Here is a 25,091-nt window from a genome sequence, read left to right on the forward strand (position 1 = left end):
ACTCAGAGAAACTTGAGGTTTCGCTAATGTGACAAATGTGTCTAACCATTATAAATATTGAACATCATTTCCCACACAATTACCTTGTGAAGTCCGTCATCTCCATCATGATCATACACATCCTCTTGGCCAGGACAATGATATCGTTGCTTGTATCATCCCATATCTCAATCTCAGCATCCAGCTTACTCTTTACTTTCTTGAAATCAGCAACTTGCTCAGCAATCTTTTCCTTTTCTGCCTCAGGCAATTGAGTCATCTTAGCCTAAAACATGATAATTAGATTTCTAATCATTCCACTATGTCAAAATACAGTTTAGGAAGAAGCGGTCATTATAGAATGTTTGTAGAACTTGTTCATTTAAGAATAGAGGTATATCAGTTTTTTAAAGTTGTGTAATTAAAACTTTCCAGGTTTAATTTTTTCATATGAAAATATATATTGAATTATAGTTGTTTTGTCTAGAACTAAAATGCTAAATTGAAGAATACCAAAGTATAATCTACTCCTTATTAAAAATATGTTAAATCTCATATTTCTAACATATTAAAATGTAATTAACTTGAACTTCATGTAAATATATCACATATGTTAGAAAAGCATATACCCTTTTTAATTGTATTAATAGTATGCTTCAAAAGGAAGAAGTATAACAAAACATTTTGAAATGAAACTATGTCTATCTACACATATATATACACACTGATAGACCCTTATATAAACACTGAATACTCATTGGTAAACAATACAATATATATTTATAAATCATATATGTATAGATAAGCACATATATAAAATTGTAAGTATTAATATTAGGTTGTACCTATAAACAAATTGTTTATGTGTATAAAAATTATTTGGAGGAAGAATAAAATGTTCTGGGCAAGGTTTATTAAGACAAGCCTCTCTAATTAGCACCCTGAGTTTTGAGGTGTCATTTTTCTCATGCACAGCAGACTTAATGCATTAGCACAGTATTATTCTTTCTATACGTTATACACATATATTTACATTTTATTGCTATTGTATACCAGTGCTTCAATAAAGTGTGTTTTCAGTTTCCTGACCCTAGTAACCACTTTTTTGCAAAGTTTTCTGAGCTAGTTTCTTATTTTCCCACCCATAGGTGTCCAGAAATCTGGAAACACATAAGCTTTGTAATCACATATTTAATGTGAATAATTAAATAAGTAAATTCTTATATGATTTATCCTTTCAAGATATATGAATGGTAGAAAACCACCTATATACTCCTACATATTCACAACAATCAGTAGTTTATTGTGGGAGCTATCTGTCACTTATTATCTATCATAAGCCTAACTCAGTGTCTAAAATAACTGGGCATTTGTAAAGTCTCAGGAATAATTATCCATGCTTCAATTCTAATCGATTAAAGAAAATAAACAATGAAGCATTCTGATATGAATTTTTCTTTAAGTTCCTTAGCATAAGGCTTGATGCATATTGAGTGCTCAATAAGTATTTCTTATTCAATAAAAAATTCAAAATATCACATATCTACCACTTACAACTTGCTTCCTTTTCAGTATTTATTAATTTTATTTGATTTGAAAAGCTAAATTAAGCTATGAGCCTATTTGGAGTTCCCACAGTGGTGCGGTAGGTTGAGGATCCAGCACTGCTGCAGCTATGACTTAGGTTGCAGCTCTGTCTCAGGTTCAATTCCTGGTCTGGGAAGTTCCATGTACCACAGGTGCAGCCATAAAAATAAAAAAAACTTAAAGCTATGAGTCTAAGTTTTTAATGGATGGACTGTACAGATGACTCTTCCTTTGAATATGAAGAGTTTGTAATTTCTTTTCTCAGGATATGTGGCCTATGTGATATGTTAAAAGAAGAGCAGCTTTTACAGCTGATGGCATATGGCAACGCATGTAAATGAAGATACAGCTCACTTGTGTCTGAAATCTATAGAAGTCCATTAAGAAAGTTATAAGCTACCAACCCATTAAACTCGTTAAAAAATAGGAGTGGATTTTCTCCTTTTAAACTACTGGTCATTATCATTCTCTCCATTTTCATAAAAATAATATTTAAACTTTCAAATAACAATAGCTATAGATCGATTTAGTGGGGCCCTTTTTTACTTTCTTCATCTCAAAGATAATAAATACATACTCTGGATCTAAGAAAAAAATCTGAAGTGAACATCTGCATGTGTTCCCCACTATCCTTGTGATAAAGTTAAAACTATTCAGAGGTGTTCTGGTTGTAAATGTATTTCAAATTCTGTTCCTTGGAATGTCACTGATTTCCAGCATGACCTTGAGTAAGTCACTTAACCCCCTTGTCTATGTTTCCCCAGACACAAAGTGACAATAATTGTAACTGCTATTCACCTGCCATGCAGGTAACAGCGTCGATTACTGGATAACATTGAGAATGACCCTGTCGTGGACAAGAATCTCAAGGGTTGCATTCAATTTCCTTAATAACATCTCAACTCATGTGGTGCATTACAATTGGCAGATATTTACTTCTGACAAGATAAGGGCCAAGAGTTGGGCAACAGTTTACAAAATTAAAAGTTCTGGAGAATTCTGACTCTTTTTCACAGGAGGAACAAGAACAAAAAAGCATTAAATTTTTGACTGACAACTTTGCTGAAGGTTTTTAGTGCTTCTGTGAATGATTTATAACAATCTATCAATTAATTTCCATCACTGTGCAAATAACTAAATAGAATTTAAGAGAATATTTGATATTTAGAAATTCTGGGTGCAAACACCACATGATTTTGTGCAGGATAAGCAAAGAAACTGAGGTACAATCTTAAGACAAATCGGGTAAGTGTAATCTCTGATATTATTGTTGGCTGGCTATGTGTCTCTGTTCCTGCTCAAATTTATAGAATAAAACTCTGATATGAACAGCTAGTAAAGGCTTTTTGAATCACTGCCATCCAAATTAGATTATGTTTCATGTCAACTGATTTTCAAATCTCAAAATGCCCAAAGACAATGAAATACCTAACATTTATAAATACCAAACACTATTCTAGGCACTGTGTGTGTGTGTGTGTGTGTGTGTGTGTGTGTGTGTATTATTTAATCTTCATAGTAGCCCTTTGAGGGAAGAATATTATTCTAATTTTATGGAGTATGAAACCAAGTCTCTAAAGTTAAGTGATTTACCTGACTGTAGTGTTAGTAAATAGTAGATCCAGGATAAAAACCCAGAAATTCAGCTCAAGTTTCTGTTCTATTACCATACCTGCAAACAAGAGGCATACCTCCCACCATATACCAAAAATCTATGTTTTCCTTGATGGTAATTTTCTACTTATTTTATTATAATTATTTTTTAGGGCCACACACTTATGACATATGGAAGTTCCCAGGCTAGGGTTCGAGTTGGAGCTGCAGCTGCCATATGCCATAGCCACAGCAATGTCATATTTGAGCCATGGATGTGGCCTACACTGCAGCTTGTGGCAATGCCAGATCATTAACCCACTGAGAGGGGCCAGGGATTGAACTCTTGCCCTCATGGATAGTAGTCAGGTTCATTACTGCTGAACCACAATGGGAACTCCCAAGCATCTTCTACTTTTGTTTTTGTTTTGTTTTTTTGTCTTTTTAGGGCTGCACCAGTGGCATATGGAGGTTCCCAGGATAGGGGTTTAATCAGAGCTGTAGCCGCCGGCCTATGCCACAGCCACAGCAACACAAGATCAGAGCTGTGTCTGCAACCTACACCACTGCTTACAGCAACGCCAGATCCTTAACCCACTGAATGAGGCCAGGGATTGAAACCACAACCTCACGGTCCCTAATTGGATTCATTTCCACTGCACCACGACAAGACCTCTCATCTTCCACTTTTGAATTCAATATTCTCCAAAATATAGTTATATATCTTTTAGAATCTAAATTTCCTCACTTATAAACTAGGGGAAAATGCGATTCACCTCACAGGTTATTTTAGAGATCAAATGAGTGAATGTATATGAATATGCTTTTTAAAATAATCCTAAATCTCTCACTGTCTAACTTCACTTAGTATGATAATTTCTAGGTCCATCCATGGTACTGCAATATTTTAGGGTTGAGTAATATTCAATTTATATGTGTACTACATCTTTTGTAACATATATGGTATCACTTACATGTGGAATCTAAAAAACAGATACAAATGAACTTATTTGCAGAACAGAAACAGACTCAGACTTTGAAAAACTTATGGTTACCAAAGGGGACAGGTGGGGGGAAAGGAGAGGTAAACTCAGGGTTTAGGATGGAAGTGATCTAAAATTAGGTTGTGATGATGGTTGTGCAACTTTAAATATAATAAAATTCACTAAATTGCTTTAAAAAATAAACTAATCCTAATTGTTTTTAAATCACAACTGTTAGTTATACTAAGAGATTCAGTTCTTCACTCTGTACAGTGATCCTCAGAATTTTATTTATATTTTATTTTTTAATTAATTTATTTTTTGGCCACACCTATGGCATATGGAAATTCCTGGGCCAGAGATTGAATCCAAGCAGAAGTTGCAAGCTATGTCATAGCTGCAGCAATGCCAGATACTTAACACACTGTGCTGGGCCAGGGGAACAAACCTGCCCCGCTGCAGAGGCAACACTAAATCCTTAACCCAGTGTGCCACAGTGGTGAACCTTAGAATTTTGTTTTGAATTTTAATCTCTCTTCAACAAAAGTTGTGTTCTCCTATTAGCATATATGCATTTTCAAGTATATATACATATGTATACATATAGTACAAGTATACATATTCATGTATACACATAGTACTTATATATGTACATATTATATATATACTTTCAGAAGTATACATATAAATTATAAATTTTACATATATAATTTATAATTTCATTCCTAAAACAGAAATTAGCATGCCTTTTCTAAATTGGAAAGTTAATAAACAATATATGTTTTGCAGGCCGTACCATACCACTCTATTTGTATTGCTGAACTCTGTTGTTGCTATAGCATTAGAACAGTCATAGGCCCTGTGCAAACAGACCAGCATGGCTGTGTTACAATACAAGTTTATGTGGACACTAAAATTTAAATTTCATTTGATTTTCATGTGTGACAAATAGTATCCTCCTTATATCTATTTTGATTTTTTTCCGTCATTTAAAAATGTGAAAACAAAATACATTCTTGGCTCATAAGCTATTGAAAAAGAGTCAGTGGGCCAGATTTGACCTGCTGGCTGTAGTTTGACAAATCTTTTTTATTTTCATGTTTGTCAGTAGTACTACCTGACACTCAGTCTTGAAATCTCATTAAAAAAAAAATCCCTTTTCTTTATATATTCCATTTTGTTAGACACAAAATTTGCCCATTTTATCACTAATACTTTTATCATATCCATGTTTTTCTTTGTATTATTTTCACTACTATACAGTTCCTATCTTAATTTTCCCTTTCATTTTCATTTCTTTTGGCTTATTACTGCTTGATTCAAACTTTCTCACTTTGATAGAACTGTGCAATTCTTAGGCTACAAAAAACACTTTCCATATCTCCTTACTGAGTAAAGATTATAAATTTCTCAAATATCACCATTATATTTAAGTATAAAATTCATACAGAAAAATACCCAAATCACAGAAGACCTAAATAGAAATTTCTTCAAAGATATATGGATGGCCAGTAGGCACATGAAAAGATGCTCAACATCTCTAGTTATTAGAGAAATGCAAATCAAAGCAAAAATGAAGTACTACCTCACTCTGGTCAGAATGGTCATCATTAGTAAGCCTACAAATAACAAATGCTAGAGAGGGCATGGAGAAAAGAGAACCCTCCTACACTGTTGGTGGGAATGTAAACAGGTACAATCACTATGGAAACAGTATGAAGTTTCCTCAGAAAACTAAATGTCCATTGACAGAGGACTGGATAAAGAAGATGTAGTACATGTATACAATGGAATACTACTCGGCCATAAAAAAAGAATGAAATAATGCCTTTTGCTACATGGATGCAACAACTAGAGATTATCATACTCAGTGAAGTAAGTCAGAAAGAGGAAGACAAATACAATATTATAATCCTCATATGTGGAATCTAAAAATATGACATAAAGGAACATATCTACAAAATAGAAACAGACTTACAAACAAGGAAAACAGACTTGTGGGTGCCAAGGGGGAGGGGGGGGAGGTGGGATGGACTGGGAGTTTGGGGTTAGTATATGTAAACTTTTACATTTAGAATGAATAAGCAATGATGTCCTACTGTAGAGCACAGGGAACTATATATTCAGTCTCCAGGGATAGACCATGATGAAAAATAATAACAAAAAAGAATGAATATATATATATATATATATATATATGTATATATATAGCTCATCTTTTCCCTTTTCTCATCTCTGTTGGTCCAAATGTAATCATATTTCCAAGCCAAGTATATATAGTACATTCCCCTTTCTCTCTCTCTCTCTCTCTCTATATATATATATACATATATATATATATATATATGTCACTTTTCCATATAGCAGAAACGGGCAGAACATTATAAATCAGCTATATGTTAAAACAATTAAAAAAGGAAAAGTTTTGAATCATAAATGTACAGTTACAGTTGAAGCTATTTTCACAAACTGAGTTGAATCCATGTACCTAGCACCCATATCAAAAAATGAAAAAATTACCAGCACCCATAAGCCTCCTTGTGCCCTGTTCTAGTCATTATCTCCCAAGAACAATCACATCACTATCTTTATTTCTAAAACTATAGATTTTACTGTTTATGAATCTTAGAAAAATAAAATCATAATCATGTACTCTTGTGCCTGGTTTATTATGTTCAATATTTATATATTTGAAATACATCTATAGTGTTGCATGGAGTTATAGTCTGCTTAATTCTCATTGCTCTATATAGGTAATATTCCACTGAGAAAACATACAACATTTATATATATTTCTATTAAGGATCTTTGGGGAGTCATTCTATCTTTTGCTATTATGAATAGTGAATATTCTTTTACTTTTCTCTTGGGGCACATATGTGTGCTTTCTTCTTGAATCTATATCCAGGAGTGGAATTACTAGGTCACAAGCACCACCATAACCTTTGCCCCTATTGAGTTTTCAACGTCACTTCATCTTTCTTTCATCCACTGTACACTCAAGCTAAACTAAGATATTTTCTGTTGTAGGTAAACATCTTGAGGTATTACCCATCAAATGTTTTGCTCATCTTCTTCCCTTTCTTCATCTCTGTCCAATCTTAATCATAGTTCCAAGCCAAATTTATATAGTACATTCCCCTTTCTTCTCCAGATATATGTAATTATTAAAAATTTTTCAGAGCATTTTGTCAATTCTTCCCTCAAGATTTTCATATTGTTACACATATACTGAACCACATTGTTGTACAGCAGAAATTATCAAAACTTTGTAAATCAACTATACTTGATAAAACTTTAAAAACTAACAATAATAACATCTAATTTTTTAAAAGTTCATCTTGTTCTTTTTTGGAACCTAAATATGTGTGAATATGACTGTCTTATCTCATTTACTGGAGGGAAGGTTTTTGAAAGTAGAATAAGCTTTCAGAATAATAGTGGTGAACATATCTATCAATGTCTATATTTATTCACTTGTTTGTCTATTTTTTTTTTTTTTTTGGTCTTCTGCTCTTAGACTTTAAGCCTCCTGAAAGTAGGGACATATACATGACAAATATACATGTATATGATAAATCTTTGTTTACAGTCAGTAATACAAATTGTCAAGACATAAAAAAGATAGGCTTCTGGGATCAATATTTACATCATTAATCTTGCAGTTTCCCCGTTACTCATAATTATATATTTTCCAAGCTTATATTTATACAAGGTCAAAACTGATTTCTCTTATTTTTCCTGTATACTTTCCTATATACTTTCAAATTCAGGTTTTTTTTATTTGTATAAAACTGTATTAATAGCACAACTGATATTCTCATTGTCTTTACCACTTTTTATTTTTATGCTCATCACTAATGTGTATTTATTTATTTATTTTTGCTTTTTATGGCTGCATCTGCAGCATAGGGAAGTTTCCAGGCGAGGGGTCAAATAGGAACTACAGTTGCTGACCTACACCATAGCCTCAGCAACTCCATATCTTAGTTGCACCTGCAATCTATGCCACAGTTCATGGAAAAACTGGATCCTTAATCCACTAAGTGAGGCCAGGGATCCTGAATCCTCATGGTTACTAGTCAGGTTCGTAATGCACTGAGCCACAGTGGGAACTCCATCAGTACTATTTAAAATATTGACATGTTTACATTATTTCTTTACTTAAACACTTTAAATGATTTTCATCACCCGCTTAAAAAAAGATAAAAAGGAGAGAAAAAGTGATTAGGAAAAATGCAAGAAGTGGTGTCATTCAGACCACCATTCAAACTCCCTACTCTGCCAAGTACTAGCTTTGGGGATGGTAACTTAACCATCCTCGAAGCCAATTCCATCACATTAATTGACGATAATCTTATTAGGGATTTTCTGACAATTAGAGTGATGTCTGTAAACAATGATACCTAGGATATATTAGTGATTTAGTAAATGGTGCTTATGATTAATGTATGTAAATACTATAGCCTGGCATCCAAGACATTCTGAAATATTATGGGAAAGGACAGTTTAAAGTATCTACCTAGCTTCCTCATGGCACTTAGGCAGAGATCAAGTAATATATTTGGAGTAAATACATTCCATAAGCAATTAAATTATATAATAATATAAGCTCACTGTAATTGTCTTACTTTCACAAACTCAAGAATCCAAACTGCTTATTCTGCAGATAAGGAAACTGAGTCCCAGGAATGAGAAATTACTTGAAGATATTACCCAGCTGGTTAATGACAGATTTGGTACTTAAGTCCACTTGTTGCTAATAGTTCTCTCTTCCTACAAAATCATCTGCTTTACTTAGGTATAACTTTTTCATGTAAGACACATAATTGCTACATTTCCTATCCATATTCCTGGAAGGAACAGAAACAGTATTTCATTAACAAGTGAGCCACAATTACTATTTTCTAATATTAGGGAATTCCTAATCAAATAGTATTACTCATTTGGGTGGGTAGCTAGACTGCTACATTCAAAATCAAATGTTTTATAGGCTTTTAAAATATATGCATGGCATATGCAAACTGGATAAATATTTCTAAAAGAAGAATTCTTGTTTTTACCTCTACTGGGAATGGATATGTTTTTAATATATCAAAAATATAAATAGTAGAACATTTCACCAGAGTTTAGAAACTCTAAAGTGCTGCTGGCAGAAATTCAAATTAATTAAAATTTGAAGAACAGATTCATAAACAGTGGTTTTAAGCATACTAAATTGTGATTTCAAACATATTCTCGAGAAATAACTAAGAAAAGTTTTTCCCATAACAGTTTTTTTATTTTTCTTTTACCTTTTTAATCATTTAGCTGTACCCATGGCATGCAGAAGTTCCCAGGCCAGGGATTGAAGCCATGCCACAATAGTGGCCTGAGCCACAGCAGGGACAATGCCAAATTCTTAACCGCTTGGCTATCAGGTAACTCCCTAACACTTTAAGATAATGCTTAGGGATTGGAATTAAACTCTGCTTTAAGGAATTATATACATTTCTATGTTTTATATTAGTCTGTTAAATCAAATTTATAAACCTGTTAGCTTTAAAAAAGCTCTCAGTTTCCTCATTTGTCAAAAAATAACACTTAAAACCTTGTGGGTTACACCTACAGATCCTTATCAGGTATAAAACTATCTCATTTTATTATAAAATTTTATAGGCTTCAGTGTTGAAATACACACAGAGTCAAATATTAAATCAACAGGATTACTTGATTGTGTATTTTCTAATGGTAATAATAATAGAAACCAACATTTTTTCATGCCTTCTGCATGCCAGTCACTTTGCTAAGCACTACTGAAAATTATGCTATCTGAAAAATTATACCATTGGAAATAAATGGTAATATTCTGAGGTTATTTTTAAAATTTGTATTAAAATTAAATGATGTTGAAAATTGCTTTGAAATGGTTCAGAAATTAAAAAAAACTATTGAGTGTTTTCATGTGGTTCAGCATGTTAAGAATATGGTGTTGTCACTGTAATGACTCAGGCTGATTCTGTGGTGTGGGTTCAATTCCTGCGATCTCTGGCCTGAATTAAAATTAAAATTGTAAAATTAAAATTAAAAATTAAAAAAAAAATGAGTTCTGGTCATGGCGCAGGGGAAATGAATCCAACTAGGAAGCATGAGGTTTCAGGTTCAATTCCTGGCATTGCTCAGTGGGTTAAGGATCCAGCATTGCCATGAGCTGTGGTGTAGGTCACAGACACAGCTCAGATGCCATGTTGCTGTGGCTGTGGTGTAGGCCGGCAGCTATAACTCTGATTCCACCCCTAGCCTGGGAACTCCATATGCCATGAGTGCAGTGCTAAAAAGCAAAAAAAAAAAAAAAAAAAAAAAAAAAAGTAAAGAATTATTTTGAAACAACCTGGAATACAGTAGTTAATGTTTTCTATTTTCTTATTTTGTCAATGCCTCAGGGATTTTATAGGCCACGCATTCTATTCTGTTATCTTAAAATGCCATTCCATTTGTAATACTGCTGACCAATGGTGTTTCAGCCTCTCCTTGGACATATCTGAAGGCCCAATGTTGGGATCTCTGAGATAACTAAGAGATAATGTAGTCCATACAAATTACACCAGTAAAAAGCAGAACAGTGAATAAGATCTGTGACCTGCAAAATAATCTTCGCAAAGTCTACCTGAAGATCCATAGGAAAAATTTTCATTCAGAATCCTAGTGTGTATTACATGTTTGAAATTTAAATAAATGTGACTTCAGCATAAAGTTTTCTCTGAAAAGTCACTAATTCAGAATTGGTGATTGGTGTGGAGGCTCCCAAAAGTCATGCTGGTGGGAGGAGGTATTAAAAGTCTGACATCAGAATCTCAATCATTTTGACAGATGTAATCCTACCATGGCCCTTAGAGATTTTTCAATATATATATTAGCTCTAGAGTTAACACTAAGCCTTTAAAAGCTTTCCTCTGGTTCCTTTCTCACCTAAATAGGTGGGTTATTGTAAGTTGTTTTCCAAAATAGACTTTCAAAGGGAAGAACATACTTTAACAAGCTTATATGAGTCTTCTGATCTAAATAGTACTATATATATATATACACAAATACACATATATATTAATATAGAAATATATATATATAAATCTAAATATTACAAGGATTTAGACTAGTTTAAATTCAATTTCATCAAGTTTTCTTTAGATCTTCATTCTAGGTTTGTGTAATACTTTTCATTTTTCAGTGTTCCCAAAACTGAAAAATCTAAAAATCCTCAACTTTTGAAACCATGCAGCTACATATAAAAAAGAACCAATTCAATAAATAAAGATTATAAAGTCTGTGAGAAACTCAGTGAAGCTTAGGAGCCCATTTTATTTGTAAGAGTGCCTTTAGGATGTGACTCAAAGCCTAGTAAATTTTACTTTGCATATAATATAAATGTTTGGTTACCTGAATTCCATGCCCCCGTTTATAATAAATTGGAAGTAGACAGAAAGAATGCTAGTCTGACCCCAAGGAAGGAAAAGAAAATCTATCAAAGAGGAGATAGAAAGCTCAGATAATTGGGGGCCTTTCAGTTTATGAGTAAACTTTCCTGCTCATATCTGGACATGTCCATAGTATCATTGTATCATAGCATAGTGCAATTATGTTTGGTCATAATACTGACAATGTGTCATCTGTAACATCATCACCCAGCATTTACTCATCTTCTACTGCACAGCAGAATTGTATGGAACCATCTGTGCCCTCAAAGAGCTTAAAATCTTTTTGTGCAGAAAATACTAAATTGTATTTAGAAATTTTTGTTGGTAAGTTAAACTGCATGGGATACAATTTGAAAAACTAATATTCCAGTAGACATTATTTTTTAAGTTTAAAAGTAAATAACTTGGTCAAAAATAACTTCTTCTATAAGAGATCTAGGCAATAAAGAATTTCACTAAATATGGTTTTCGAGTATCATTATTGGTAGAATATTTAATGTTCATTTATAACTACTTAAAATTTTTGTCAAAGATAGAATATCGACAAGGTATATGAAGAGTGTACCACTAAAATAGATATAATTTGAAAAAAATTTCTATATGTCTACTGATAGCACAGTTCTTTCTTAATTATAATTTTATAATGAATATTATAAAATTTGTACATGGGTTAAATATGTAACTGAGATAAAATTAACAGATTTCCTCCCAAAAGATTATGGAATTTAAAAGCACTTCATCGTCCCAACAATATATTTCTTGATAAAATAAAAACCTGAGGAATGCAGCACAGAATTGCAAATATGTATGATATTTTCTTGCACATATATGTTTATGTATAACTATATTACTATGATTTAATATGTTTATGATGTATATAAACATGCTGATAATGCCTTTCATCACATACACATGGTAAATATAAAAATCTCATTAGATTATTGTCAGTTGAATATGGGATATGTAATCCCTAAAGAAAAGTTAATGGTTCTATTTTTGTATAATATGGAGCTTGTTTACAACTTGCTAGGTGTTGAAAAAAGAAAATAAATTATATTGAATTAGAAAATCTACAAATATAGTTTTGTGACTACATTACGGGATAACTACATTTTTTCTGTTGTGACCCACAGTTACTAAAGTTTCCATATTTTAAAACAAATAAAATTGTCAAATACTTTATCATATATTCTTCGAGATTTCAAAATTCCTTTAAGAGCACTAAAAATTTCTGAGGACTTATATCCCCATAGACCACCTTTTCACTCTGCATTTCTGTCCTTACTAATCTATTACTTATATTTGCAACTAACCTTTTACAACTGCCCCCTTCTCACTCTGTTATAGCACCAACATTTTTAAACTCCTTAGAAATCATCTGTACACATAATTTTAGTGTAAGGAAAAAAATGAAGCTGTTGAGGGGTAATATGGGATTTTGTAGGGTAGAAAGGCAAATAATTTAAAATTATAATCGAATTTTTATCTTTATCTGAGTATTTAGTAAATTGGAGAAAACTTTGCTTCACATTGAAAAGAACAAGTCAGAAACTAACAGAAACAGAATCACATACTTTGAAAACAAACTTACGGTTACAAAATGGGGCAGGAGAGGTATAGGGATGTACTCGGGGTTTAGGATTGGCATATGCCCACTGTGGTGTGTGGATGACTGGCAATAGAGACCCATCATACAGCACAGGGAACTCTACTTAATATTCTGTGATAATCTATATGGGAAAAGAATCTGAAAAAGAAGGTACGTATGTGTATGTAGAACTGAAATTATCCCAACATTTTAAATCAATGTATAGCAGAAATTACCTCAACATTGTAAATCAACTATACTTCAATAAAACATTAAAAAATGAATAAAAATTCATGTTTTTTTCTAATCCATTAGAGATATCAATGAAAAAATGCACTGACTAAATTAAAAATGCAGGGAAATTATTTTTTCAAGATAAATGCAATGAGGAGAGATACTGAACTTAACTCTGCTGAAACAAAATAGGGAGGGTTTTCAAGCACTGGAGTCATCTAGTAGAAAAGTACTAAAGGACATTAAAGGGAAGATTGGCCAATGTGATTAGGCCATCTGTATTTTTGTATTATTAAAGTTTGGTTCCCACTATCCAGCAAAGGCTGGTCAATAAGAGGCACTATCTTTCTTGATTATTACATTTCAAAGGAGTGGCTCTTAGGTGCAAAAAATATTCCTGAATTGTACACCTAGGAAAGTCTGGAGAATATTTGCATCTCAAAGGCACAGAGGAGGAATCAACAATTACAAGTTTTCTAAAGTAATTGCTCTAAAAAAAGGAAAGTCAGTGACCTATATAGTCAGGAAGAAACCTGTCTAAAGCCTAGTCAACCTGGAATGAACAATAAGGTCATCTTGTTTAGAACTCAAAAGGAACCAACTAACCTGAATTCTAAGGAGAGACATGGACCTGCTGAAAGAAATGCTATGCAAATGCTTGCTTTTCTTGGGTAAGTGCCACTGGAAACTAGTAGGAAGTCAGTTAAAAGAGCTGACAAATTGGTTGATTTGGGGTCATCTTGTGATGCCAAAAAGCAAGCAATTCCTTAAAAAAAAAACAAAAAAACAAAAAGGGAAGACATATTAAAAAGAAAAAGGGAGCCAAACTCTAAAAGCTCCCAATACCAGAGTTCTCATCATGGCTCAGTGGTTAACAAATCCAACTAGGAACCATGAGGTTGTGGGTTGGATCTCTGGCCTCACCCAGTGGGTTGAGGATCTGACATTGCTGTGAGCTGTGGTGTAGGTCACAGATGCGGCTCAGATCCCACATTGCTGTGGTGTAGGCTGGCGGCTACAGCTTCAATTAGACCCCTAGCCTGGGAACCTCCATATGCCATGGGAGTGGCCCTAGAAAAGACAAAAAGACAAAAAAATAAATAAAATAAAATAAAATATAATAAAATAAAATAAAAGCTCCCAATACCAAAGATTGGACAAATGGTCAACCAAATAGAGTTAAACTCCAAAGAATAAAACAAATTTGCATGAGTCCACAGAGGTAGAAATAAACTGAGTAAACAATGTGTAATAGAGTCAAGTCTTACAATTCTAACTAATAAATTCAGCAGAACTAAAGGATATAAACAAGTGACTACAGGAAAATATCACTATAATATCTGTGGCAAGATTAAATGATGAACATTAAAATTAGTAGATAAGCAGTTGAAAGGAAACAATATTTAAATAGCCTTAAATCATTTTCTCTAAGTTGTTTATTAATTACAAAGAAAAAATAACCATAACTTTACAGTAGAAACATCCAGCAACCAAGACCTTAGCCAAGTGATAAAGGCCTACATCACTAGGAGTGTGACATATGGATATCTTGTACATCCTAATTTGATTCACTAAGCACATAAACTCAATATAATCATGAGAAAAACATCAGATAGATCCAAATCAAGGAGTAGTTTGTAAAATACCTAATCTGTACTCCTCAAAAGTGTCAGGATCATAAAAGACAAAGAAAGTTATTGAATTAGCTTATAGGAGAGTAGGAGATAAGACAAACAAATATAATGTTGGATCTTGGCTTTAATCCTAGAACAAAAAGGGATATTGGTAGAAAAACTGATGAAGTTTATAGTTTATCTAATAGTGTAATACCAATGTTAATTTCTTAGTTTTGACAAGTAACCTTAGTTATGCCAGATGGCAACCTTTGGAGAAACTGGGTGAAGGGTATACGGGAACTCAGTGTATTATAATTACTATTTTAATTCTAAAATTAATTCAAATTAAAGTGTTAAAACAATAAAAAATGTATATCCCAATCCTCAAACATACTTCAGAAACCACAAGACTTTATTTCTTCAAGGTCACTTTTTTTAAGGGTCATCTTAGTTTGCCCTTTCCACTCCTATGTGTTCTCCTACAAAAAATACTTTATACTTTTAAGGAAACTTTTAAAGTATTATCACATATCATCAGAGTCTCATCTTCTATCACTGCACAGTTTATTTTTCTAAAGAAAAGCCTCTCTAAAAAAAGAGTCAGAAAATATTAAAATATCTCTTTTTTCTTGCCTTGTGAGAATTCTTTTTGATGAGGAAGTAAAACAGAGTGAGGGCAAAAATAAACATGAAATTATTATTCCAAGTAGGAATTTACTCCAAGAATGCAAGGACAGTTCAACATCAAATCAGTGAATGTGAAACACCACATTAAAAAATTAAAGATAAAAGTTGTATGATCATCTCAGGGTATGCAGAAAAAGCATTTGACAAAATTCAACATTCATTTAAGATAAAAACTCTAAATAAACACATATAGAGGGAATGTACCTCAATATATTAAAAATCATATGAGACATGCCCATGGCTAACATCATGAACTCAACCATGAAATGTTCAAAACATTTCCTTTAAGATTGGAACAAGACAAGAATGCCCACTCTCATCACTTTTGTTCAAGGTAGTATTGGAAGTCCTACCTGGAGCAATTAGGCAAGAAAAAGATAAAACATTCAAATTAGAATGAAACAAGCAAAACTATCACTATTACAGAAGACATGGTATTAGATACAGAAAACCTTAAAGACTCCATGATAAAACTGTTAGAACTAATAAAGAAACTCAGTAAAATTGCAGGATACAAAACTAACACAAAAATATGTTGGATTTTCATACACTAATAATGAACTATCAGAAAGAGAAATTAAGAAAAAAAATCTCATTTAAAATTACATTAGAAATTAAAAAAAAAATCTAGGAATAAATTTCACCAACGGGGTGAAAGACCTGTATCCTGAAAATTATAAGAATTTATTGAAAGAACTTGAAAAAGACACAAATAAATGATAAGGTATTTCATGCTCGTGAATTGGAAGGATATGGTTAAAATGTCCATACTAACCCAAACCATTATACAGATTCAATGCAACTCTCATCAAAATTCCAATGGTATTTTTTCAAAAAAATTGAACATGTAATCCTAAAATTTGTATGGAACCCTAAAAGATCACAAATAGTGAAAGCAGACTGAGGAAGAAGAACAAAACTGGAGGCATCATGCTTAAACTACGTTACTATATTACTATAGTGCGGGGAGCCGAGGAGATGCAAGGACTCAAAAAAATAGGACCTTGCCTGATGGCAAAAAATACCTGAAGGCAGGTTCCTAACCAAGGAAGGGAGCTCACCTGAATGGTGCATGCTGAAGGTGGGCTTCTGGTCAGGATGAAAGCCTGCCTGTAAGGTACAAGCCGAGGGCAGGCCTCAGTTATACAGCTCTCATTTTGATGTTGATGGGAAAGAATTGGGGCATTCCTGGGAAAACAATTTCCATGTTTGGGCTGGAGAACATGGATTGTTTCTCGGGTGACCTAGTCTTTCCTGTTGTTTGATTTGTTATTCAGTTTTCCTCAGTCTTTCCTGATTATTTGCTTATTATTCTTATTTTCCATTCTTATTTTCCTGTGGTGATTTTGTGATTTAACAAAATTACAATAATAGTATAATAAGAATTTCATTCTAAAGGACTTTCCCCTATTTAAATCCAACTTAATTAAAACATAGTGTTTATCTACTAACTAGTTCTACAGTAAATTTTAGAGTTATGATTTTAATGAAGTCCATAGAAGTTAGACATATATTATTCTTGATCCAAGAAACCCAGCTGTGAGTTTTGTTTGTGATTTTAGAAACTTTTAGCAGTAGCTAGCTAAGTTGATTTGTATTTTCTTACACGGTCTCCCTGCCAAGGACACTTTGAAGATAGACACTAGTCTAAAGACAGAATTTTTTGTGTTTGTAACTTCTTCAGCTTGTGGGAATTGGCTGGTCATGAGATGGTTTGTGCTGGGTCTCCTCTTTCCCATATGATATGCTGTGTTTGTTTGTCCTTGAATTGTACTCACTAAATTTAGTTAGGCTAAAGATTTTAAAACATGACGTATTGCTACTGTACCATGTGATCAAAAAACAAAGCCTAATAGTTAACCAATGTACTTTTAACACTATGATGTAATCTGTAGTGAAAAACTGTCTATACAATTAACCACTTATGCCAATAAAGTTTGAGCAGTCCAGCGCCCTGAAAGAAGGGACAAAGAGGCTGTCTCCATTCTTTGGCCAACGCTGTCCATCTCCAATCAGGATGTATACTCCCTGGCTGCTGCAGCTGGCCTCCGGCACTATAGTAACTAAACCAATATGGTATTGACATAAAAGCAGACACATAGCTCAATGAAACAGAATAAAGAATCCATAAATTCATGCATACACTGTCAATTAATTTAAACAAAGGAAACAAGAATATATAATGGGGAAAGAAGAGTTTCTTCAATAAATGGTGCTTGACAAATTGGATAGCCACAAACAAAAGAATCAAAATGGAACACTCTCTTATACAATACACAAAAATTAACTCAAAATGGATTAAAGAGTTGACCTAAGACCTGAAATCATAAATCCCCTAGAATAAAACACAAGCTCCTCAACATAAGTCTTGGAATGATATTTCTTAATCTGACACTGTAAGCAAAAGGAACAAAAGTAAAAAACAAGTGGGACTACATCAAACTAAAAAGCTTCTGCATAGCAAAGTAAACCATCAACAAAATGAAAAGGCAACATACTGAATAGGAGAAGATATTTGCAAATCATATATCTGATAACCTGCTAAAATCCATATTATAAGGAGAACTCATACAAATCAATAGCAAAAATACAAACAATCTGGGTAAAAATGAGCAGAAGGTCCAAATAAACATTTTTCCAAAGAAGTCATACAGACAGGTAATAAGCACATGAAAAAGTGTTGTAGATCTTTAATCATCAAGGAAATGCAAATGAAAAGAACAATGAACTATCACCTCAGATCTGTTAGAATGGCTACTATCAAAAAAAAACTAGAAATAACAAGCGTTGGTGAAGAGGGAGAGAAAAGGCAACACTTGTACACTGTTGGTTGGAATGTAAAGTGGTACAGCCACTTTTGAGAACAGTATTGAGGGTCCTAAAGAAATTAAAAATAGAATAACCGTATCATCCAGAAATTTCAGTTCTGGGTATTCATCTAAAGAACATAAAAATACTAATTCAAAATATATATGCACTTCAATGTTCATTATAGCATTATTTATAATAGACAAGATATGGAAAAAAATTTGTGTCCATCAGTGAATAAAGAAGACATGAAAACATGGTATATAAACATGTATTATGAAAACAGAATCTATTTCAGCCATAAATAGAAGGAAATCCTGTTGTTTACTGCAATATGCATAGATCAACCTTAAGGACATTATGTTAAATGAGATAAATCAGACAGAGAAAAGAAAAATACCATATGATCTCTTGAAATTTAAAAATACTTGCCAAAGGTAGAGGGTGGGGGATGAGAGAGATGTATGAACTGTTTTGTTTTGTATTTTACTTTAGATGAATTTTTTATAAAAGAATAATCATCCTAAGATTCTAGATACCCACCAAAGCAAATCAGAACATTTACTTACAAATGAGAATCTGTAAAAGTCCACCTATTTTTGGATAACACCACTATTTCTTAAAGAAAGCTTTCCCAAATCTTAAAGCTAGAGTACTGTCATTAAATGACAATCAACTTGTTGGAGTTCCCCATCGTGGCACAGTGGAAACAAATTTGACTAGGAACCATGAGGTTGCAGGTTCCATCCCTGACCTCGCTCATTGGGTTAATGATCCAGCATTGCCGTGAGCTGTGGTGTAGGTCGCAGACATGGCTTGGATCTGGTGTTGCTGTGGCTCTGGAGAAGGCCAGTGGCTACAGCTCTGATTAGACCCCTAGCCTGGGAACCTCCACATGATGCGGTGTGGCCCTAGAAAAGACAGAAAGACAATAAATAAATAAATAAATAATGACAATCAACTTGTGATGTAGAATGTTCAAATGGGTTTTCATGTCACCACAAAATAAGATGTAGTTCAGATTTCTTCCTGCTAAGAGGATCTCCATGAGAGTAAGGTGGCTGGACAAAGCAATCCATGTTACTTTTCCCTAGATTCATCCTCTTCCCCACTGAGTATGTTTTCCTAATATCACTGCTACCATATCCTTCTTTTCACTTGAGGACCAGTGGGCTTCTTCCTATGTACTTCCTACATAGCATCTTGCTTATGTGGACAAATAAAACTTCTCTTAACCACCTATGGTCAGCTAACATGGGAATAGATTGTGTGTGTGTGTGTGTGTGTGTGTGTGTGTGTATATATATATATGTATATATATATATATATATATATATATATACATATATATATATACATATATATTTATCAACATTAGGCAAAATATTAAATATTAAAATGGTAGTCAGATTCAGGTAATATAGTGGTCTTGGCAAAGAGGGATTTAAAAATAGTTTATTATCTCATCCCAGTTATTGCTCGCTCTCTATATTGATAGTCATTTTAATAGCCATTGCTGACCACACAGGCACATGACTGGACATCATTGTGTCCCAAATATAATTTTAAGTGACCAAGTCCTAGAGAGAAAGGATTTTTCTCTTTAAGTTACCTGAGCACCCACTTTTTCCCAAACTGACTGACATTAGGAAAGGTGGTGAATCTCCAGAAGACACCAAGTGCACTTTCTTTTCATGTTTGTTTTTTTTTCTTCTGGTTTTACTGATATATTGTTCACATACAGCACTGTATAAGTTTGAGGTGTATGACATAATGATTGACTTAAGGTACGTCATGAAATTATAACCACAGTAAGTTTAGTGAACATCCATCATCTCATACTGATATACAATTAATTAAAACGAAAATATTTTTCCTTGTGATGGTAATTCTTAGGATGTACTTTCTTAACTTTTGAGTATAACATACAGCAATGTTACTTATGTATAACTAGAAGTTTGTACCTTTTAACCTCCTTCATTCAATTTCCCCTCCCTCCACCCTCCACTTCTTGTAACCACAAATCTGATCTCATTTTCTCTAAGTTTGTTTTTTCAAGTGTAATTAACCTACAACACTGGGTTAGTTCCTGGCATACAGCATAGTGATTCAACATTTCTATAGACTATAAAATGATCAGCACAGTAGGTCTAGTTACCATATGCCACCATACAAAGATATTACATTATTATTGACTATATTCCTCATGCTGTATTATTGACTATATTCCTCATGCTGCTGTTTTTTATGACATTTATTTTTTAACTGGAAATTTGGACCTTAATTTCCTTCATCTATTTCACTCATCCTCTTACCCCCACTCCTCTGGAAGCCACCAGAACCTGAATGTTTTCTGTTTCTATGATTCTGTATTTGTTTCATTATATTTATTTGTTTTACTTTTTTAAGATTGTATAAAAGAAATATAAAACCTTATGATCATTACGGCATTATTCATAATAGTCAAGATATGGAAATAAGCTAAATGTCCATCGATAGATGAATATATAGAGAAGATGTGAGGGGGGTGTTTGTGTATATAATTATATTATAATTAATATATAATTAACAATACGTATTAATTACTCAAACACAAAAGAGTAAAATCATGACATTTGAGACAACATGGATGGACAAAGGTTTTATGCTAAGTGAAATTGCAGACAGAAAACAAATATCCTATTATTTCACTTATATATGGAATCTAAGCAAACAAATATACTTTAAAGATGTATCTTTATAGGTTACAAGTGTGTGCCTCATCAAGCTGCTACATAAAACACTACACAATACTAGACTATTCCCATAAGTATAAATCCTCCACTAAAATGTTATTAAGTTTAGACTATCTTGCAGACTTCAATGCCTTGAAATTTATCTGACTGAATATGACTTTTAAAATTCCAGATTACTTATAAAAATGTGGGTACACTTATTAAGTAAATACATGTAATTGGCTAAAAGGGTGGTACCTAAAATAAATGCTTTCTACATAAACATTTTTCTCAATAGACTGTTTGAGATTAGCAAAAAACTATTCTTAGAAAAATAACTCATTTGATGAGCTGAATGTTTTATGTGTATGCATACTGCATGTTTCTATTTTCTCTAAGCCTCCTTAGGCTATAGATTAATTTAATAAATCCCCATATGAATTATGAACTCTTTTCCCAGAGACAGGACCTGATAATTAAAAAATAAAGTGTTTGGGACAATTTTTTTTTTGTCTTTTTGCTATTTCTTTGGGCCGCTCCTACGGCATATGAGGTTCCCAGGCTAGGGGTCTAATCGGAGCTGTAGCCACCAGGCTACACCAGAGCCACAGCAACGTGGGATCTGAGCCGCGTCTGCAACCTACACCACAGCTCACAGCAATGCCAGATCGTTAACCCACTGAGCAAGGGCAGGGACTGAACCCGCAACCTCATAGTTCCTAGTCGGATTCGTTAACCACTGCATCATGACAGGAACTCCTGGGACAATTTTTAAGATGCAAGTTTCAAAGGCATGTTTCAATGTTACATTATCTATCATCTACATACATATTTACTTGTGCATACATATGTACAAATTTATTTGTACATTTACTTATTTAAGATTATGTGTAACAATACAACCAAACTTCCTTGGAATCTTATAACACAGAACACTTGGACACTAAGAATAGTTTCCATAATGCCAAGACATTCTAGACTCTCCTGATGAGATATGAATCATCAAGTATTCTTCCCACAGAAAGTGTGCTGCTTGTGAGAACTTATAAAGTGAGACAATATGTTAAAAATCAAGATAGAAGAATTTATCCACAAAATTCCATCAAACTAACTCCTCTTTCCAAGACTGAATCTTAAAATATTTCAAAGAATACAAAGAAAAAAAGAAGCTTAAAATTATTTGCCAAACAAAAATGAAATGAGATATTCATTCTAAAACTCTAAGATCGTATTTTTACTCAGTATTAATAACAAAATGATTATACTAGTGATAAGTGAGTGGGAAGGAAGGGCGGATGGGTAAAGTGAAAGGCAAAAGAAATGTGACACAACAGAGTAAGACGAAAATGGGTCTCTCATTAGCTTGCTAGTCTACTTTGGGCAAATCATCAGTATCAATCTGAGATTTCCATATTTAAAAAAAAAACTGAGATTTGTGTCTGCTGTCATAATTTAACCTGTTGTTATCCAATCACTTGAACCATAGTAAATCTGAGTAAAGTTCAAGTGTACCTGGAACAGATAAGAGTTTGTCTGTAGAATGAGCTAATAATGCAGTGTCCTGAATAATTTGTTTCCTTATTTAGAACATAAAGTTATTGTTTGCATTTTATTCTTTTTTTAATACAATCAAGAAGGGGAAAGGGCAGAGAATACAAGAGAGTGTTCTCAAAGAGGCACAATGTTGATATGTTATTCTAACAATTCAGCAGTTTCCAAAGAATCTAAGGTTAAATGCTAGCTGTTTTAAATGTTAGCTGCTAGCTTGGTGAATCTAAGTGTAAGTGCTGCAAAACAGCTAGATTATTTTTATATATTTATGTTTTTCATTACATAGTAATGTAATAGTATTCATAATTCTCCAAACAAATGTCACAAGTCTCAAAATATCTACTTTTTGTATTACATTGCTAGATCTCAATTAAAGACCTCTTCCATATATACAAAATGTGGGTAATTTAATTCTTTCTTTTATGCAGCTCCAAAAATATTATTTTACATGGGCATTGATGCCAAAGTCAGGTACAGTCACTGCCTGAGATTACAAATGGGTAAAACTCCTTTGCTTCTTCAATATTGAAAACACAGGGTTAATAGTAATACCTATTCCATATCAGGAGCCTTAACAATACACTGAATGCTTATAAGCTAAATCGTTATGGTCTGAACACACACCAAAGTTAAATAAATGAAACATACTTCTTCCTGTCCTCTGAATGTGAATTTGGAGAGGCAAACATCTGGATTAGAAAGGCACTTAGCAGCATATGAGGTTTTTCCCCATAAAATTCCATTCAGGAACCAGAAATGAGATTCTCTGCTCAAGAGGCAGCAGCTGATGCATGAACCTAACTTAGCACTGAAGACAGGATGCAGATAAAGCTGTGCCTATGGATGAGCACAAGCAGATAATAAAATGAAGGGCTCAGTGAGTCAAGCTTTCCAAGGTAAAACTCCAGGGGATTTGGAAGAACTATTTCTACTGCAGCCTCAAAATAGCTTACAAACAAACAAAATCTATAGTATTTAGGACCATTTTCAAAGTAAAAGATGAAACAGAATGCTTTTTGCCAAAGGTACTCAAGTATGGGATTGCACAGGACTGTGCATTTTTTTTTTAATTGATGAAAAACTTGTGCAAATTATTCTGTTTTTCCAAGGAAGGTCATAAGATGCAAACACACACACACCCCTGCATATACACATATTCAAAACAAACAAAACAAGGGAGCATTCCTGTCATGGCTCAGTGGTAATAAACCTGACTAGTATCCATGAGAAAGCAGGTTCAATCCCTGGTCTTGTTTAGTGGGTTAAGGATCTGGAGTTGCTGTGAGCTGTGATACAGGTCGCAGACACAGCTTGGATTCTGCGTTGCTGTGGCTATGATGTAGGCTGGTAGCTACAGTTCTGATTCAACCCCTAGCCTGGGAATTTCCATATGCCACAGGTCTGGCCCTAAAAATACAAAAAAGAAAAGAAAAGAAAAGAGAAGAGAAGAGAAAGGGGAGGAAGGAGACAAGATAGTGAGGTAGAAGGACTCAAGTTCGCCTCCTCTGATGCCAAAATCACAACTAACAACTGAACAATCACTGTCAAAAAAAAAAAAAAAAAAAAAAAAAAGAGGAGGAGTTCCCGTTGTGGCGCAGTGGTTAACGAATCCGACTAGGAACCATGAGGTTGCGGGTTCAGTCCCTGCCCTTGCTCAGTGGGTTAGGGATGCGGCGTTGCCATGAGCTGTGGTGTAGGTCGCAGACGCGGCTTGGATCCTGCGTTGCTGTGGCTCTGGCGTAGGCCGGTGGCAACAGCTCCGATTCAACCCCTAGCTTGGGAACCTCCATATGCCGCTGGTGTGGCCCTAGAAAAGGCAGAAAGACAAAAAAAAAAAAGACAGAAAAAAAAGGAAAACAAAACAAGGAGAGGGAGAGAAAAACTTTAACACAGAGAAATTACCATACATTATAGTTATCATTTTATTTTTTATAAAAAGAACATTTTAACATAAAAATAATTAGGAAGGACCTATTGAAAAAGACAAACTTTTCCAGGAAAGAATGGGTGATACCATGGTTGGTGTTACCTTTCTCCCACCCCACTTTATTGTCATTTGTCAATTTCCTGGGATGACTTTGGTTGTGATGACTAAAGTGGGGTGCTACTGGTATGAACTGAGTAGAAGCTAAAGATGCACAGTTCTCTACCACAAAGAATTATTGGACCCCAAATGCCACTAGGGCAATAGTTGAGAAGCTCTGCCTTTGGCCAAGGGTCAGCAGATGCTGGCTGTGCTGGATTCTGGTGTGCTGACAAGATTTCGGTATCAGTGATATTTAATTTGTTTTGCTGGCAAG

The 25,091-nt window shown here is 33.7% G+C and overlaps 1 protein-coding gene across 1 annotated transcript in view; it reads right to left on the bottom strand.

Moving 5' to 3' along the window:
- Positions 1-25,091, bottom strand: part of LOC125116320 (catenin alpha-3) — a gene marked incomplete at its 5' end in the record, with an annotated part of 829,627 nt that overhangs the window by 161,900 nt on the left and 642,636 nt on the right. Inside the window, one exon of the mRNA XM_047761436.1 lies at positions 84-265. Coding sequence (XP_047617392.1) covers positions 84-265 — 182 coding nt within the window. The remainder of the gene's footprint in view (positions 1-83; positions 266-25,091) is intronic.

The sequence above is a fragment of the Phacochoerus africanus genome, chromosome 15 (assembly GCF_016906955.1).
Source record: "Phacochoerus africanus isolate WHEZ1 chromosome 15, ROS_Pafr_v1, whole genome shotgun sequence".
NCBI classification, from domain to species: Eukaryota; Metazoa; Chordata; class Mammalia; order Artiodactyla; family Suidae; genus Phacochoerus; species Phacochoerus africanus.